At 41.0% G+C, this 17530-nt stretch overlaps 1 protein-coding gene across 7 annotated transcripts in view; it reads right to left on the reverse strand.

Annotated features, from left to right (window-relative positions):
- Positions 1 to 14794, reverse strand: part of UPF3A (UPF3A regulator of nonsense mediated mRNA decay) — a 28225-nt gene extending 13431 nt beyond the window's left edge. Inside the window, exons 1-7 of one of the 7 annotated variants that reach the window (XM_050332103.1) lie at positions 14549 to 14734; positions 12185 to 12291; positions 6243 to 6316; positions 5790 to 5796; positions 4935 to 5041; positions 2896 to 2994; positions 2690 to 2800 (exon numbers count right to left, since the gene is read on the reverse strand). In XM_050332103.1, the coding sequence (XP_050188060.1) occupies positions 2690 to 2800; positions 2896 to 2994; positions 4935 to 5041; positions 5790 to 5796; positions 6243 to 6316; positions 12185 to 12291; positions 14549 to 14707 (664 nt within the window). In that variant the 5' untranslated portion in view covers positions 14708 to 14734. Of the gene's footprint in view, positions 1 to 2689; positions 2801 to 2895; positions 2995 to 4934; positions 5042 to 5609; positions 5656 to 5789; positions 5797 to 6242; positions 6317 to 12184; positions 14443 to 14548 lie in introns of those variants that run through there. The other 6 variants (XM_050332099.1, XM_050332101.1, XM_050332098.1 and 3 more) reach the window with 6 other exon arrangements.
- Positions 14795 to 17530: the final 2736 nt, after the last annotated feature.

Raw genomic sequence — 17530 nt, forward strand, 5'->3', positions numbered from 1 at the left:
CCAAATAACAAATAAAAAGTCTCATCTACTGGATCACACAGCCATTCTTATGTTACAAAGCTGTCTCCACACTCTAAAATCAAGTCACCTGCCTGAACCACCCCCAAATTCTACAAAATCTTGGAGAACATCATCAAATTTTTCATCATATATAGCATTTGTGACTGTAAGTATTGAATTCAGACTTGAATTCATGTACTTAGAGCTGTGAATAGTTACAACAAATTTTGTCAGTCTTTGGTGTCCCAGGATAGAAAATGTTTGCTACTTGAAACTGCTCTACAGTTATATATAGGATTCTCCCTCAAACCAGAAAAAAAACATTCACTACTGGAATGCATGACAGAATTTGAAAGAAAAAGGAAGAAATTAAAAGTTTTCAACAAGTTTGAAATGGCATCACCAAAGTCTAGACACAATTCACATCCCAAAAACATTTAAATGTTTTTGCCTTGAAAGTCAGAATATGCTGGAGGCAACCCATTCATTAATAATAAAACTTTTTTAAGCAGTTATGAACAGACTGATAGGAAGGCTGATAGGATTCAGTATTTATTTTTACCAAATATCAATGTTTAAAAGCAACAACGAAAAAAGACTGTTGATTTGCCATTTTTCTCTCTCTATCCTAGATTTCCCATGCTGCCCCAGCCTCCTCACATGCCCATAATTTCTGACAAGTTTTAGGTCCCCAGAACCCTCCCTTCCAGTTCCCCAGATCCGCAGCTTTGCCTCTCTCCTGGCCCTATCTGAGCAGTGTCTGCCTCTGGGCACTTCTACATGCTGAAAGAGATCACAGATTTTAACTGGAAGGTCTGGGCAAAGGATAAGCTGCATTTGAGAGTCCAGAACTTGACCCCAGGCATGACTAAGGCTGTGGTGCAAGAGGTTTAATGAAAAAGTATAACTTGAAGGTCAAGGGAGAGAGGCAGTGGGATGAGTATTAACAATAGAGGAGGGAAAAAAAGTATGTTTATCAAACCTGAATCTTACCCATCTTATTTATGCTCCTTAATACGAACAAAAATACGAGAGGGTTTTTTTAAAATGTTTAAGAAATTTTAAAAGAAAATAAATTACTAAATGAAGACCTGTGTCAGCAAAAGTTTTTACATTTTATCTGGCTCTCTACAAACAAGCCAGAAAAATGAGCTTATCTTCATCTCATTACTGAGAAAATCTCTTTTATCTCTCTCTGTCACACTGAAACTGATCAGCTAACCCGTGTGACATGATGCATAAAATCTGTTGGTTCACAGTAACTCTACATGGAGAAATGCTGAGCATCGGAGGCCCAATTATACCAACAAAATCCTGGGCATGTCCTTCACTGACATCAGTAGAAGTAGCATCTTTGCCACTGGACACACAACTAAACCCTTACATAATTTTGCTATAAACATGTTATAGTTTTGAATGGCAGAAAAAATAAAGCAACTAATTTGATTCCCTGAGATTTAACACAAACAAAATACTAAAATTCTTAATGTAAATCTGCCTTCAGCCAATATTGTTACTCTGAAATCTACAAGTCTCAAGACTAGTAATTTTCACTGAGAGACTATTATAAAGCTAAAAAATCTTTCTTGAAATTGTAAACTTTTTGGAAATTGTAAAATTATTGGAAATTGTACATTTCCAAGAAGATTTTACTCTGCTGTCAAATACAAGGGAAGATTTGGGGTAAACAAATATTGCTGTATAACCTATCTAGAACAGCAATAAACAAGTTTATTATCTAAATGTCCATACTACTAACATTTCCATTTCCTCTAAATGGTTTTAAGTTCCAAATCTCTTCAGTCGACTCTCAAACAACAGTAACAAGTGACAGGGCAAAAGGAAATGGCCTCAAGTTGCACCAGAGCAGGTTTATATTGGGTATTACAAAAAATTTCTTCACAAAAAGATTGTCAAGCACTCAAACAGGTTGTCCAGGGAAATAGTGGAGTCACTGTTCATGGTGGTATTTAAAAGACATGTAGATGTGGCACTTGGGAACATGGTTTAGTGGTGGACTTGGCAGTGCTGGGTTAATGGCTGTACTTGATGTTCTCAAAGGTCTTTTCCAACCTAAATGATTCTATAATTCTAATCAAAAGAGGTGTCTACTTCTACACAAAAGAAATAACAGCAAAGGTCTTTTTTTTTTTTTTTATCCTATTCAATTGTCACACTTGGGGAAAGACTAAGTGTTCTGCATGTTGTCACCTGAAGATACAGCGTATCAATATTCCGGTTCATCCTGAAAGCTGCATACCAGCACTGAAGATTTCAGTGTTGACCTTATTTAAAATTCCCCGCGGGTCTGTGAAAGTCATGCTGCATGCATACAGAAAACAAAGTGTTGCCTTACTTTCAGAGCTTTTCCAGAATCTTGACCGTGAGAACAAAAAGAGATCATTCCATGTTTCTTAATAAAAGCAGCTAATATCAGGGATAAATTTTTAAGTACTCAGCTATTTTATATTTTAAAAATAAATCTTTTGTCTATTAATACATCTGTAAGCATTCAGAATTGTTAGGGAACTATTTCTGAAGCCACTGCACATGCAAAAGTTCGGGTGAAGCCAAGTGATTGCAGGCATAGAGACTTAATCTAAATCTGCTAGACTGAACAGGTCAGCTCTTGAAGGTAATATAAAGATATTTAATACTCTCAATAATAAGAAAAATCAAGAAAACAGACCAATAAGTTCCCTTGTTTTGGCCTCAATCTCTCCCAAAAGAATCTCAGGATTGGCACAGATTTTCTCTTCATCAGCACAATAACTCTCTAAAAATTTCTTATATTCTGGATCTGTGAAGAAAAAATTTTTAATTATGTTAATACTTTGCAATCCATAACAGAAATTACATATATTTTCTACTGTGACGCCAAGAAAATATGTTTACCATCTTCAATGCTCCCAGCTTTGGCATCTTTCTTCTTCAGCTTCTTTTTTGAAATCTTCTGGAACGGAGCAAATTCAACCACTGCAGGATACTCCAAACCTTAAAAGAGATCGAACCTTAACTTTCTGAGGGAGAGAAACATTCTCCAAATTCATGTAAGCTTTTCAAAACTCTTGAAACACGTGTTGAGCAGTCTTAGTTGAAATCAAAAGTGACTGTTTCTTCAACTCCTTAACTTCTAATGAAAAGCTACACACAGAGGTATTTTAAATTGAAACCAAAATAAATTTGTATTTTAATTATATATAAAATACTAAATATTTTTGGATATGCTAATAAGATTGTCAAAATGAAGATGATTATTGTTATACAATCAAATTCTTGTATTATAATTTATAATTCCCTTTTAGTTGTTCACAGATATTGATTAGAAAAATTTACCTCAAAATCTCAGCCTGACAAGTGATTAAGTCCTACTGGGAAATGAATCTGAAACTGATGAGATGTTTCATAAAGTTTTGTTGCCTAAAAGCTTAAAAAATAAATAAATGCTGGGTAATATGCAATAAAACAATATACCAACTCAGCACATAAAATTGTGTGAAACTTCTTTTTTTCTGTTTATGATGGACTATGCAACCTCCTCCCTATGTTTATTAGCAGGGATTCTTTGCTTTGAATTCTGCCTTAAGTACTGGATTCTTCTTTGGACTGGAGTCAGAGCTGTGTGTAGTTTTTGAATTTCACCTGGTTTCCACTTGCAGCAGGTTCAAGATTACACTTAGCTCAAGTCCACTCAAAATTTGTCTTAAATCTGCCAGAACATTTGTTAACCATATTGAACCTGCTAATCCTTGTTTCAGTTTTACCCTTGTAAGTGCAATGCTGCCACAAGCCTCACCAGAGGGCACCTGTGATCAAACCTTGTGCTCTTTATTTGCACAGTCATGTCAAGCTGGCCAGCTGTGTCCAAGTCAGTTTTTTATTTCCCAGAATATTCAGGACTAAACATTCTGGCTTCAGTCCAGCATAACACTGAAAGACCTGCTGAATTTAGGCAAAGTCAAGTCTTAGCAGAGTCATAAAAATAGCTTCTGTTTTTTCTTCTAAAAACATCCAGAATCTGAAATCCGGGAATCACACACTGAGAGGAATGTGTTGTTCTCTATCTCTACAAAAACAATCCAAACCACATGGACATCAGAAGTAGATAAAATATCCCAGGTAGGAAATTCTGAAGAGGAATTAATAAATTTGACAGAGTTTCTTTAGAGATCAATATCTAGTAAGAATGGGCAGGACTACTTTTCGAAGGACCTCTGCAGCAAATTTCTATTTTATAGAACCCCTGCAATTTTTTACAGGAGGTATGGCAAGCTATGGCAAGGAACTACTAAAGTTCTGCTAACCCACTTCTTGTCAATGGCAGTTTCATACTACTATAGGAGACCTGGGTTTATCCACACCTACATTAGTCTTTTTCTCTACTGCTGGGCAAACTTTTTGCAGACTGAACATTTTAAAGCTGGCAGTCAATTATGTTGTTCTTGTTTTTGGAACTCAACTCAAGATGTCTGCGAAGGCCCTCAAAATTCAAGTTTGACATATCTTAAAAGCGGGCAACCAAAACATTGAAGGTTTCCTCTTGCTTTTACAAAACAGGAGTAAGTGGCACAAGTTTATCTCACAGAAACACACCACAGATGTAACAATTCATGCTCACAATGTGTTCAGTTACTGTTGTGATGAATTGTGAAGCTTGCATAAGGTAATTATCTTAATAGGATCTTGATAATGTATTGCATAAGGTACAAGAATGCACATAAAGCATGCATACCATAGACAAGCAAGACTGCATGGACAAATACATTTTGCACCTTATTATCTTAAAAGTGCTAAATTTTAACATATTTTAATGTCATTAACTGCATATTGAGGAAAAAAGCAAGCATGATTAGCAAAAAGGAAGTAAAATAATGTTCTAAAATGGTATATGTATATATATATATATACACTTAATATCTTACAAATAGTCCAACCTTTATTGTCAATGAAGACATAGCCATCAAAGCGATCTCTAAAAAGAAGGATGTCCTCAGGATTTTTAAAGTTAAGGTATGCTCTTGAGTAGAGATGAGGATAAAGGCTGCAACAAGAAACAAGTTTATTTCTGTTATTTAGTATTCTGTTCAGGGCTAGGGAAAAGGTAAAACTAGAGGGATCACGTTGTAATTCTCATCTTCTTTGAGAAACTGTTTAAGATACTACATATGTACATATTTACATGTACACATCTAACTATATATGACAAAAAGTAACCGAACAACTGAGTTTTGTATGCAACTGTGAAATTTATTCTGAACTGAAACAAACATTTCTAGCCCGTTTTGTTTCCCTAAATTCCAGAGAATACACTTACAATTGTGCAGGATTAAAACTTTAATATTTAATGATTTAAGAGACGTGAATAACAGCAGTGCTTTTGGGGAACTTCTTGGGCGTGCTAAAAAAAGTCTTCTGTCAGTGAAACAGGCAAAGGTAAATAAAAGACTGCAGTGAAGGGGCAGTTTCCAAGCTGCCACTGTATTTAAAGATATTTTCACCTTTAAGAAAGAATAAATAGCCTAAGAGTTGGCAAGATAATCCACTGAATTATACACAAATAAATAAACAAACTCCATTTGCTATCATTCCCATGTTATCAATATACGCACCATGTGTAATTGTGGAGAACAGCTATTCTGAAAATCCAAAGCATTTCTAGCAAAGGAAACAGGTACTTACTTAAAATAATTTTGATCCTTCAAGATAGAATCAAGTGGCATAGATCCCACTCCAAGGATAAATGTTTAACGTGCCTGATAAAAACCTCAGAGCTGGCACACCATAACCACAATGAAACTGAGGTAATTTAACAAATTAGCACTCATCAGGTAAGTTACTGTGAGTCATGGTACGTACATGCTTTAAACCCCCGCAACTGTGATACAAAACAGTTTGGCTTAAACTGCCTTAATGATGGCTACATGTTACATCAGGTTTTTGAATAAAACATAAGCCCATAACTTTAAATACCTCTGTTCACATACTGTTGTCAGGCCATATACATGGCCTGCCTTCAGACCAACTCACCACCAGCAGCGGGAGACAATAAACATACACAGTGGCAACTATTTCAAAGCCATAGCTATTTCAAAATCAGATTTCACAAGTGAGAAGGAGAAAAACCATGGGTTGCCTCACAGGATCCTCGCACGTGGCAGCTCAAAGCAACCCTGTTCCCAAGTAATTTTTTATTTTTAAAATATGCATCCGTATGGATTCCACTTCTGGTGTTAAAAGGAGACCATAAAGACCATAAAGGGACAAATCATTGTCAATAACCAATGATTTTGAAAACACAGAAAATTTGTTTTTGATCCTGCAGCCAGGAGAGATGTTTAAAAAAACTAGAGGGCTTTTTTCATTTAGATGTCTTGTAAAAATCAGATGTGGAGTGTTTCTACAGCACGAAGAGGATAAACTCTCTATTTCTAAGGAAGAGTAATTTTATCTACATATACCTATTTTGACATTCTAGGATGGAAACAGACTGAACTGTAAGCAGGTAACTGCAAAAATGTCTGCTAGGGCACAGCTGGGGCTGAAAGATGCTACAGAGTGGCTGTGGAGTTACTGCCAAGATAAAAAGCAGATGCAAGCAGCCAGCTTCCTTCTCATCAGCTTCAAAGACAAAAAAAGGGATTAAATTTAACACTTTTGATAATTATTACATACAATTAAAAATGTATTTTAAAAAGGCATACAAGTGTAAGTAAAGGAGGGAACTTTATTGTGTCAGTCTATAGCTGCGCTGCAAGAAATGTTTCTGTGCTGCCTAATGGCTGCAACAGTGAAGAGCTTTCTGATAACCAGCAGCATCCAGGGAGATGTAAACTTCCTTCTGTATCACATTAACAGGACTATTCTTATGCTGCATGTTCTTTGATGTTTAAATTAAATGAGGCTTAATATTAGAGACTGATAAACTTGATAGTTGAAGTGCTGAAGGTTCAACAGACAAAACCAGGAATTTTGAGGTAGCATTATTTTTCAGGCACTTCTCTGCCTCAGTGCACAGCAAACAGCTTCATCACATAGTTGGATTTTCTTTTTCCTGTAGTAACTTAGAACGTTATGGTTGGACACATAATCATAATGAAACAAAACAGAAAAAACACGAGTTATTCCTTCGTTTCCTTTAGCTGGTATATCAACACCATCTCTTTCATCTGCTTTGGCAACATATGTATTTTTCCAGCTTTTTCAGATTAATCAAACTATCTTTCAAAACAGAAGAATATTTGATATTGTTATTAAGCATTTATTAGTAAGAACATACCAGTCTGAAATGCATAAATGGGACTCTGGAAAGCAGACATTTAGCATATACCTTGCAAATATGGGATCTTCAAGAACTTCATACACATCAGCAAAAACATACACAAATACAAAAGCATGTGCACAGCAGGATATTGATGTGCACCACGGCACAGTAAAATGCAGCTCTCTGTTCATTACTGCTGCAGTGTATCAGCGTAGAAGGTTGCAAAAACAGAGCTGAGACAATGCTTAGCAATTACAGGTTCCTTCTCTGATGGAGCCACTTCTACAGATAGAGAATTGGTTCACATGTGCATGCAAGTTAGCTATCAGAGTGCTCAGTGTGTAAAAACCTCACCACTGAATGTTTCAAACCCTTGCTGTAGACTTCTTACCCAGCAAAGTGTGCAATGTGCCTAAAAAAGTGAATAAAATTAACATTCTAAGTGGGACACTAACTAAACCTAGTGAACTGGAAATACTTAGCACCGGCCTGCATATAGAATACTCTTACCCTGGGTTTCAGACACCTGACTTCCAGCTGCTGCTCCCCACCCTGGATTCCCTCTACTCCTATCCACTGAGAATTCACCAGCATGACCATGCAGCAAAGAATGCACAGAGCTTCCTCACAGGGCCACAGGCACTCTGAATCTAATTACCTCTCCTAGGAAGAAACACTCCTGCTTTACTTTTGTACTTCGTATTCAGCAGTTATTGGCTAAAATATTTTTTTTGCTCTTCAGGATTTTGCCTTCCAGCTGGAGTTCTACAGAAGGGTCGCTGAACACTGTGTGTTTCCTCCTTTCCTCAGGCGTCTACCAGTGTAGATTTCATTCAGAATCTGAAATTTAGTTTGATAATCAGACAGCTGGTTCTATTTTGCCATATGTTTGCTGTCTATAGTGCTGCCTTCCATCTGTATTATGTTCTGGACAGATGCACAGCACATGCTGGCATCTCTGGGATCTCACTTAGAGCAATCTCTATGGAAACAGCCCAGATGAGTTTGACTGTACACATTTCTTCAGTCCAGCACACTGTTTCTTTGTCTTCTGCTCTGCATTGAAGGGTATTCAATCTTTTAGGTTACATTTATTTCTATAATACTTAAGTCGATCGTCCCTTTAAGCCTTTTTCTAGTAACTTTAATAGCAAACATATTCTAATTGTTTTTCTACAAAGTATCTTTTAACACAATTGTGTAAAAAGACTGATACACAGGAAAGCAATTTTAAATAGTTATCAACAAAATCAGCTATCACGTCTTAGTAAAATAATTATCAACTTAAAATCATGGTGGTAATATATATATAAACATACATACTTACATGTGTATAAAAATATAGATACCTACATCTAAATTCTGAACTGTCAAGTAACTCCTCCATTCACTCTTGTAACAATTGATGAGGTAACTCATCATCTACATTGTCTTGTCAAGCTAAGATCCACTGGCCTTCATCCTTGTCACCTTCTGTGGTCACTCATGTATGCAACTGACATAATCTTAAATTAACTTAAGTCTTTCCTTTTTAGTTATTAATGAGCACAATTTGCCTGTTAGAGAAGCAGGAACACTACAGAATTGTGCCGATCAAAGCTTGTCAATTATTCTATCCAGAACACAGTAGTGGTGGTTCCCTCAAAGCTATAAAGGCTTCAGTGCTGCAGTTCCTGGGTGCAAACCTCCACCCTACAATTAATGCTCTTTACCTACAATAAACCTGAGCAAAATGTTGTGAAGAACTTACAGAGGGAAAAGGAGTGTGCTTTTCAAGAAGCTTTATCATGCTCTGTGATACATGACATTGCACTGATTACTTGAAAAGTTGACCACTTTCCATGTAAGTTAAGCTCCTGTCCAGATCTCTTTATTTTTATAACCTCACACTATTAATGATTCCCAGCACTCAGTGTTGCAAAAATAGTTAATACTAGGAGTCTGAGTACAAGACAGTCTGTGAGGAAGGCAGTCTTTATTATCAGTTATAAACAGTGTTTTGCTTGTATTTTGATGTCAATGTGTAAGAGAGAATAAATGTAATGCAGTGAACCGGATGAATCTGAAAAATGAACGGAACACAACACAAGTCATTTTCTCAAATGATTTTACTGAAATGGATGGAACTGAAAATGCATTATACATTATTAATGACATTAATCACATGGAATTTTAATAAGTTTTATAACTTGCCTATAGTAGGACATCATAAACATGATATAAAAATATTAGAGAGATATTAGAAAGATAAAGACTGTAATAACAGAGAAACTGGAGTTGATATGCCTATCTTGTTTGTTTTCTCCTCTAAGGTGAGATGACCTTGGAAATAAAAGTGTAGAAACAGCTACAGTTAGAGACCTCTAGTTCTCTTTCCAACAGCAACTAAGAGAGGTTGCTTAGAGAAATTTTATTAAAAAGGGGAAAGTATACACTGGCACTTCACCCAATACATAATTTCAGTTACTTGCAGCCTAGGGACTTCGTAATACCAAACTTGTATCCTGTGTTTAGTAGGTTTTCGTAGATAAATATTTGTCTAAATAAGTGTTTGTCTAATTGCTCCTGAAGTTTTTCCAACATCCACCATTTGTGGAATGAATTTCGGACAAGTTCTACAGTTTGACAGAGTGTTGTGGGAAAAAAAGTCTCTACAGAAATATGCATGAGCTCTTAGAAACTACTGTGATCTAGAGTCACACAGGATGTGGTTAAACTGAGATATTATGGCTCTTAAGGCAAATTTGTCTGGTTCTGCACCAAAATATCTGTATGTCCCTTTCTCTTTCCAACAAACAGATCCTCTTCACTGAGTAGCTTCTCCAAATCATTCTCGTTAGGTGAGATGAAATTTCTTTTCATCTTCCCATGCTTTTATTATCTGTTCTCTGAATTCTCTGGATTGACTGCCACTATGCACGTAGTACAGGATCTAGGAAAAAGCTATTCAGTGAAAGACAGAGAGAACATGCCCACCTTGGTCTGTAGCTCTTCCTGTTAGCTGGAATGACATGAAGACACATCCAGAGGGTTTGCTGAAATCGTGTGAACTGTCCATAACATGACAGATTACTGCAACACAATGCTTTATACTCAGAAAAAAGTTCTCTGCTGCGGAAGAGGAGACTGAGACTCACTACATGAATCTTGTCTCTAACTTTTAATTTCTGGAAGTTTATTGTGTATTTACTGTGTGAGAATGTAAAGCGTTGAATCATAAACAGACGTACATGGCATGTGTCAGCATCAGAACAGAGGGGAGAAAGGAATCAAGGTGATCCTGGCCAGGCAAAGGACAAATAATCAGCCAAGCCAACGCTCTGCAGAACTGCAGTGAAACGCCTATTTAAGCTGTGCAGTTTGCTGAAATAACCTGTAGCCATACAAATCTCATAAAGATAAAGCCCTTCTGAAAAAAGATACATCTTTTCTATGAAAACACTTTTGTTAAGAAGCAAGATAAACAAAAAAATTGACTATGAAACAGTTTATGTTGAAAAATTCAGATATATGAAAACTTTTTTTTCTAATGAGTTTAAATTTGTGAAGACAGAAGAGAATAACATGACAAATAACACAGCATGAGAGAAAAAACTTCAGTATCTTTCACTGGTAACCTAACATAGATTCAATTATATGAGTGGACATCAAGATTTTTGAGTACTCCAAATTTCATCACATAAAAGTAGGAGAGAAAATTAAACTTCATATGCACAACTGTTGTCAGTGCCTTCTCTTTTCTAAGGTGGCCAACTCCCTAAATTCTTATGCCAACAATTTTTCAGGCAATTTAAAATTGTAAATTTTTTAACTGTTTCCTGGAATTTATGCAGCTAAACACACTGAGAAATGACACTCTTCTTCAGAGAATTTTTGGTTTGTCTTTGATATTTTCCCCTTATCAAATGAACAGCTGGGACAGAAGCCTTAAAGAGACCCATTTGAAAATACAGATGACAAAGTTCAGAAGACAAATGTAAGGAACTACAAAGACTTTCAATCAGACTAAATACTCCTCTTTCCTAACTTCACATCCCTTGTGGTTTTAACAGAACAGCTGAAGCACTTACTACTTTGCTGCTGCACTAATGTGCAACTCTTTAGGTAGGCTGGGAACTGTCATAGTTTTGCTAAATAAACATTTGTTTCTTCTTTTTCGTGGAACTGACTCTGAAAGAACCCCTAACTTCAAAAGTTGGTCAGCAATAAACATGCAGGATCCCTCTGCAGTCAGTGGAAAGAACCTGATGCGAGTGGAGGATGATTTATCGCACACCAAGATACAACAAGATGGATCTTATACTTTAGTTTTTCAGAACACATGTAGATGTAGCATAAATGGTGTTTTGCTTTTTTAGTGGTTAAGTTCCTTCCCTTCTGGAAATTGATTTATTTGAAAAGGAATTGTATTTTACCACTGTGATACAGAATTAATTATACAAATATATCAGTAATTCTGATTTATTTTAAATCAACCACTGTATTTTTTTTTTGCATGAGATAATAATTAATAAAACTGGATTGTTTGAAAAAATGTATGAAGTAAATACAAAAATATGTAAGCATTCACAGAAGCTACACTCAAATGGCACTCATGAAAACATTCTGTGATTGTTTGCCCTAGACTGAATCTTGTTCACAGCCAATAACATAGCCTGTTAAAGTTTACCAATGGAAGTTAAACATCAGGGTTTCAATTATGCCCTTCTGCTTTAAAATGGAATTTTGCCCTTCTGTTTCAAAATCACCAGTGTAAAAGAAATATCCAGGAATGCTGTCTCTGCATACGTAGACATTTTTTATAAATATTTTTGGTAACTCAACAAACATAATAAAAAGGGAAAAAACATGTGATTTGTAATGGCCTGGATACCTTAATCAGGTTTTAGCACCTGAAAACCTACAGAAACAGCTCATCCTCACCTGGGATCAGCAGTGCAAAACTCAAAATAATCATGGGCAGGTAGAGGATGTAGCTGTTCCTCAAGTTGTTCCTTGGTTAGACAAGGAGGAAGCCTTCGAATAACCACCTGCATATATAAAAGAAAATGGAGATTTAATTTGATCTAAACACTGTAGGAATGGATGGAACAAGTACCCTCAGCGTTGTAAAACTGTAGGGTGAGTGACATATTCTGATGAAGGCCTGAGAACCTCTGCAATTTAGCCAATAATAAAGGATTTTAAAAAAACAAACCCCAGATACTGATTACACAAACTTTTGCAGTATCTCTTTTAATACAGCAGTGTTTTAGTGTACTAGGTCTCCGTGTCCAGGTGCTCCTGGCAGGGGCTCCAGAGCAGCCTCTGAGGGGATGCTGGGGCTGCCCCAGGCTGGGTACAGCCAGTTCCAGCCAGCTCCAGTGGATTCACCCCAGGGAACAGCTGAGCCACTCCCTGGAGACAGTGGTGACTCTGGGAAATGTATTTAAGAAAGGGCAGAAAAGGCTACGCAGCAGTGGGTGAGACAGAGGAGTAATGGGGGAAAAGTGTGAGAAACAGCCCTGCAGACAGCAATGAAGGGAGAAGGAGAGGAGGAGGTGCTCCAGTGCCAAGGCAGAGATTCCCACACAGGAGATCACAGTGAGGCACGCTGTCCCCCCAGAGCCCATAGAGGACCCCATGCCACAGCAGGTGGAGATGCCCTGAGGGACCTGCAGCCCATGGAGAGGAGCCCACATGGAAGCAGGTTTATCCTGAAGGACTGCAGCCCACGAAGGAGAATCATGCTGCAGCAGGTCATGAACTGCAGCATGCAGAAGGGATACCCCCTGGAGCAATCCATGAAGAACTGTATCCCACTGTATCCCATGCGGGAGGGACAGAGCCTGAGGAGAAAACAGCAGCAGACAGCAGCTATTATGACCTGTCTGAAACCCCCATTCCCCATTCTCCTGCAGTGCTTGGGTGCAGAGGAGGTAGTGCCTGGGAAGGAAGGGAGAAGGAAGGTGTTTTAGTTTTAATCTTTGTTTCTCACCATTCTACTCTATTTTTTTTTTAAATTAGCAATAAGGTAAATTATTTTCAGCAAGTTAGAATCATGGAATATCCTGAGTTGGAAGGGACCCCCAAGGATCATCAAGACCAACTCCTGGCCCTGCACCATCCCCAAGAGTCACACCGTGTACTCAAGAGCATTGTCCAAATGCTTCTTGAACTCTGTCAGGCTTGGTGCTGTGACCACTTCCCTGGGGAGCCTGTTCCAGTGCCCAACCACCCTCTGGGTGAAAAACCTTTTCCTAATATGCATCTAAATCTTCCCTGATGCAGCTTCAGGCCATTCCCTCGGGTCTTGTCACTGGTCACCACAGAGAAGGGATCAGTGCTTGCCATCCCACCTCCCCTCATAAGGAAGCTGTAGGAAGCTGCTATGAGGTCACCCCCATGTCTGTTTTTGCTGTGATGGACTTTGTAAATGATCTCCCTGCCTTTATCTCAAGTCTGTGAGTTTCTTCCATCATATCTTCTTCCCCTGAAGGTAGGAGGGAGGAGTGCAAGAGCAGGTGGCTGGGGGTCTGGCAGCCACCCAGAGTCCACTCACCACACTCAGGTAAACTGCCTAATAATAAGGACCAGGAAACAGCAGAGAAACCTCTGGTAGAATGATGCCAGCACACTAAGTAGTAAAATGGCCATCATTGGCTTCAGGCAATCTATTTTAATTTTCTGAGTATTTTAATATCTGAATTTAACTTGACTTATCTTTAAGTTCTAGTGATTTTCAATGTTTCAGTTTTCCATTAAAAAAAAAAAAAAGGGAATAAATCAAATCTCACGCTTCTCACAGAATCACAGAATGGTCAGGGTTGAAAGGGACCTCTGGAGATCATCCAGTCCAATCCCCCTGGCAAGGCAGGGTTACCCAGAGCAGGTGACACAGGAACGGGTCGGGTGGGTTTGGAATGTCTCCGGAGAGGGAGACTCCACGACCTCTCTGGGCAGCCTGCTATACTCTGCAAGTATTATTTGAATAGTGCTCGAATAAAGACAAGGGAAGAGAGCAGGAGCTGCTCTGCCGCAGCAGCGGCCAGCCTTGGCTTCTTTAGAATTAAAGGCGAAATGATTTCCAGCGCTGACGCTGGGCATCTCACAATACTCCAGGGAATGAACACTCTCAACCTGCAGATGAAGGAACACCCGTTTTAAACACCCGGCTCGGTCTGTAGAGCAGGGATGCTGCCTGCGCCCCGCTCCCCACCGCAGGCCCCGCTCCCATCTCCCATCTCCCATCTCCCATCTCCCACCTCCCCCGGCTGCCATCGCCGCTCCCCCCGCGCGCCCCCTCACTTTGCTCAGCGCCGCTTTCTTCTCCTCCCGCAGTTTACCCGGCGCCGGATGGAGCAGCGGCGGCGGCAGCGGGGAGGGCGGGGAAGGCGGCGGGGGGTTCGGCGGAGCGTCCGTGTCGCGGCGCGGCGACTCTCGGCGCGGGGGGGTGTCCATGTCCATGGGCCGCCGTTCGCGGCCGCCGCCCGGCCCCGAGAGCGGCCCCGGTCCCGGCCCCGACACCGGCCCCGGCCCCCTCTCCGACCGCATGGAGCCGCGCCCGCAGCCCGCCCCAAACCTCGCGAGAACTGCCCGCAGCGCCGCCGGGATCGCGCGAGGCTCCCCCGCCCCAGTCCCTCAGCGGGGGCATCTCCTTCCCCATTCCCGTACTGCCCGGGACCCGTCTCCATCCCCATTCCCGTACTGCCCGGAACCGTCTCCATCCCCATTCCCGTACTGCCCGGAGCCATCTGCATCCACATTCCCGTACTGCCCGGAACCATCTCCATCCACATTCCCGTACTGCCTGGAGCCCGCCGAGGCTCCCACCGTGCCGGTGGGCAGGGGAGGGCAGAGAAGTGTGCCCGTGCCCCTGCTCTCATGGTCCCTCCCTAAGCCCTGTCACAGCGGCCGCAGAGCGGCTCGTACGGCGGGACGGGCACGGACACCCCGGGGTGTGTTACCCTCAGCCTTAGGATGCGGGGAAGAGAGGCAGCCAGGTCCTGGGGACAGAAGAGTGGGAGAGGGGAAAAGAGTCCATTAGTCGTTACTTCCATCAGTCCAGGACTCTGGTGGCTCCGTCAAAATGAAGCAGCAGCGCCCGCACGCAGGGATGCGCCGCCAGCTCCAGCGTCCGTGGCCGTGCAGCGGGTACGGGAGCTGTTCTGGACGATGCCTCCCTGCCTTTCTGACTGGCTTCACCAGGAACGGGGGCGGTTCAAACGGAAAGAGGGGAAATTTAGGGTAGGTAATGGGAAGAAATGCTTTACTGTGAGGGTGGTGAGGCACTGGCACAGTTTGCCCAGAGAAGTTGTGGATGCCCCATCCCTGGAAGTGTTCGAGGCAAGGTTGGATGAGGCTGAGTAACGCAGTCTAGTTGAAGGTGCCCCTGCCCATGGCAAGGGAGTTAGCACTAGGTGATCTTTAAGGTTCCTTCCAGCCCAATCCCCTGATTCTATGATGTCGTGGTTTTAGCTAGCTCTCATAAGCCAAGTGAAGAATTTTCTCCCTTCCCCCCTGGTTATCAAGATAAGCACTTCAGAGTTACTAAAGACCTAACCCCCATGGCTGATGGCCGGACATTAGTCTCCTAGGAGACAAGGCAGATAAGGACTTGCACTTTACTTTTTTCTCTTGTCTCCTGGGCAACGAAGTGGGAGGAGTTGGGGGGGCTACGGTGTGGATGGGGCTGGGGTGTGTGTGTGTGTGGCTGGTGCTGGGGACTGGGGACCTGTCGCAGGACACCTCGCTGCTGTGTGTTTTTGCCCTGAGCCATTCCCAGCTGCACTTTTTGCCTGAGGTGGATTCTAAGTAGTTGAAGTTCGTGAGTTTTCTTCCACTGGGAGAACTTTCTATTTTATTGCTGGGTGTTTTTTCTTTTTTAAATTTTATTTCCTTTCTCTCCCCCCACCCTTTCCCAGTGTGGGAAGGGAAGGGGAATCGAGTTTTTTTTTTGGTTTTGGTTTTTTCTCCGATATACCCTGCGGGGTGTTGCTTTTTCCCCTTCCCCTAACCCACGTGGCGGCAACCAGGGATCTCACAGCGCCGCCTGGTGACGGGCACCGGACATTACAAGTTCTGCTCCTCCAGTGATCCAACAGCGCCACCTCGTGGCTACTATAGGACACTACAAGTTCTACATCTCCAGTGACCCGACGGCACCCCCTGCTGACTGTGGTTGGAATTGCACCAAAGGGTGCGAAAATTGAACTGTTTAATTCTCCTTTTGCCGGACATATGATTATTCTAAGTACTGACCCATCAATCAAACTAAGGCTTACTCAGTCCTAGATTGCAATCAACAAATTTTGCAATGTCTAAATCCAGTTTCCTACAAGGCCTGTGTGAGTTAGAGTATCTTGGACTACATCTCCTAGGCTTGGTGGCAGAAGTACAGCAAGCTCCAAAGTATGGATGTACCATGCATTTACCAACACACAGATTCATCTACAGCTATGGAAACTAGACAAAAGCAGCAAAATGCCTGCAATTTAATCAGAATACACAAGGTCATTGCAAATCTTCAAATCCTGCTGCATTGTTGGTCCTCAAATGGCTGTCCACAGCACAAAGGAAATACATGATCTGATGGGGAATGATACAAGCAGGTGCCATTGGCTGAGGAAACTGAAATCACAGAATCTTCTGAGTTGGAAGGAACCCACAAGGATCACCAAGTCCAACCCTTTAAGTGAATGGCCCATATAGGGGCTGAACTCGCAACCCTGGTGTTACTAGCACCATACTCTGACCAACTGAGCTTATGTGTTACTCCTCCTCAAATCTTTTAGGTAGCAGTACCTACGATGGAACTGTTGGAGGCATTTGCAGCAGAAATATCTTGTGCGTTTTCATACCTATTCTGAAAACCTTTAAGGCAACAGCCAGGTCTCCCCACTCCAGGCCAAGACTGATCCTTTCAAGAGAGAGATGAAGTTATGGGACAGGGTAAGGGTGTCTCTTTTGGGGGCATACTGATAAGTCACCCAGCCTGACAGTCCTTGTACCCAGCAGCCACAGCCAAGTGAGGCAATGACTTGAAACAAGAATCAAGAATCTGAGGTCAAGTCAGGCCAAAATTAATAACCAAAGGCCTCATGAGGACAAGGACAATATTCAATTTATCTAGAACCAGGGTCAATGTCATAATAACCCAGAAAGGCACCAAGCACTATCTAGGAAGCAGAGTCCAGGTGGGAGCAGGACTGGAGCAGGACAGGTGCTGGGAAGTGCAGAAGACTAGAGCAAGCAGGAGCTGCCAGTATAAAAGCAGGGATTTGGACAGAA

Source organism: Myiozetetes cayanensis, unplaced genomic scaffold (assembly GCF_022539395.1).
Source record: "Myiozetetes cayanensis isolate MyiCay16 unplaced genomic scaffold, myiCay2020 scf5-8, whole genome shotgun sequence".
Classification (NCBI taxonomy): Eukaryota; Metazoa; Chordata; class Aves; order Passeriformes; family Tyrannidae; genus Myiozetetes; species Myiozetetes cayanensis.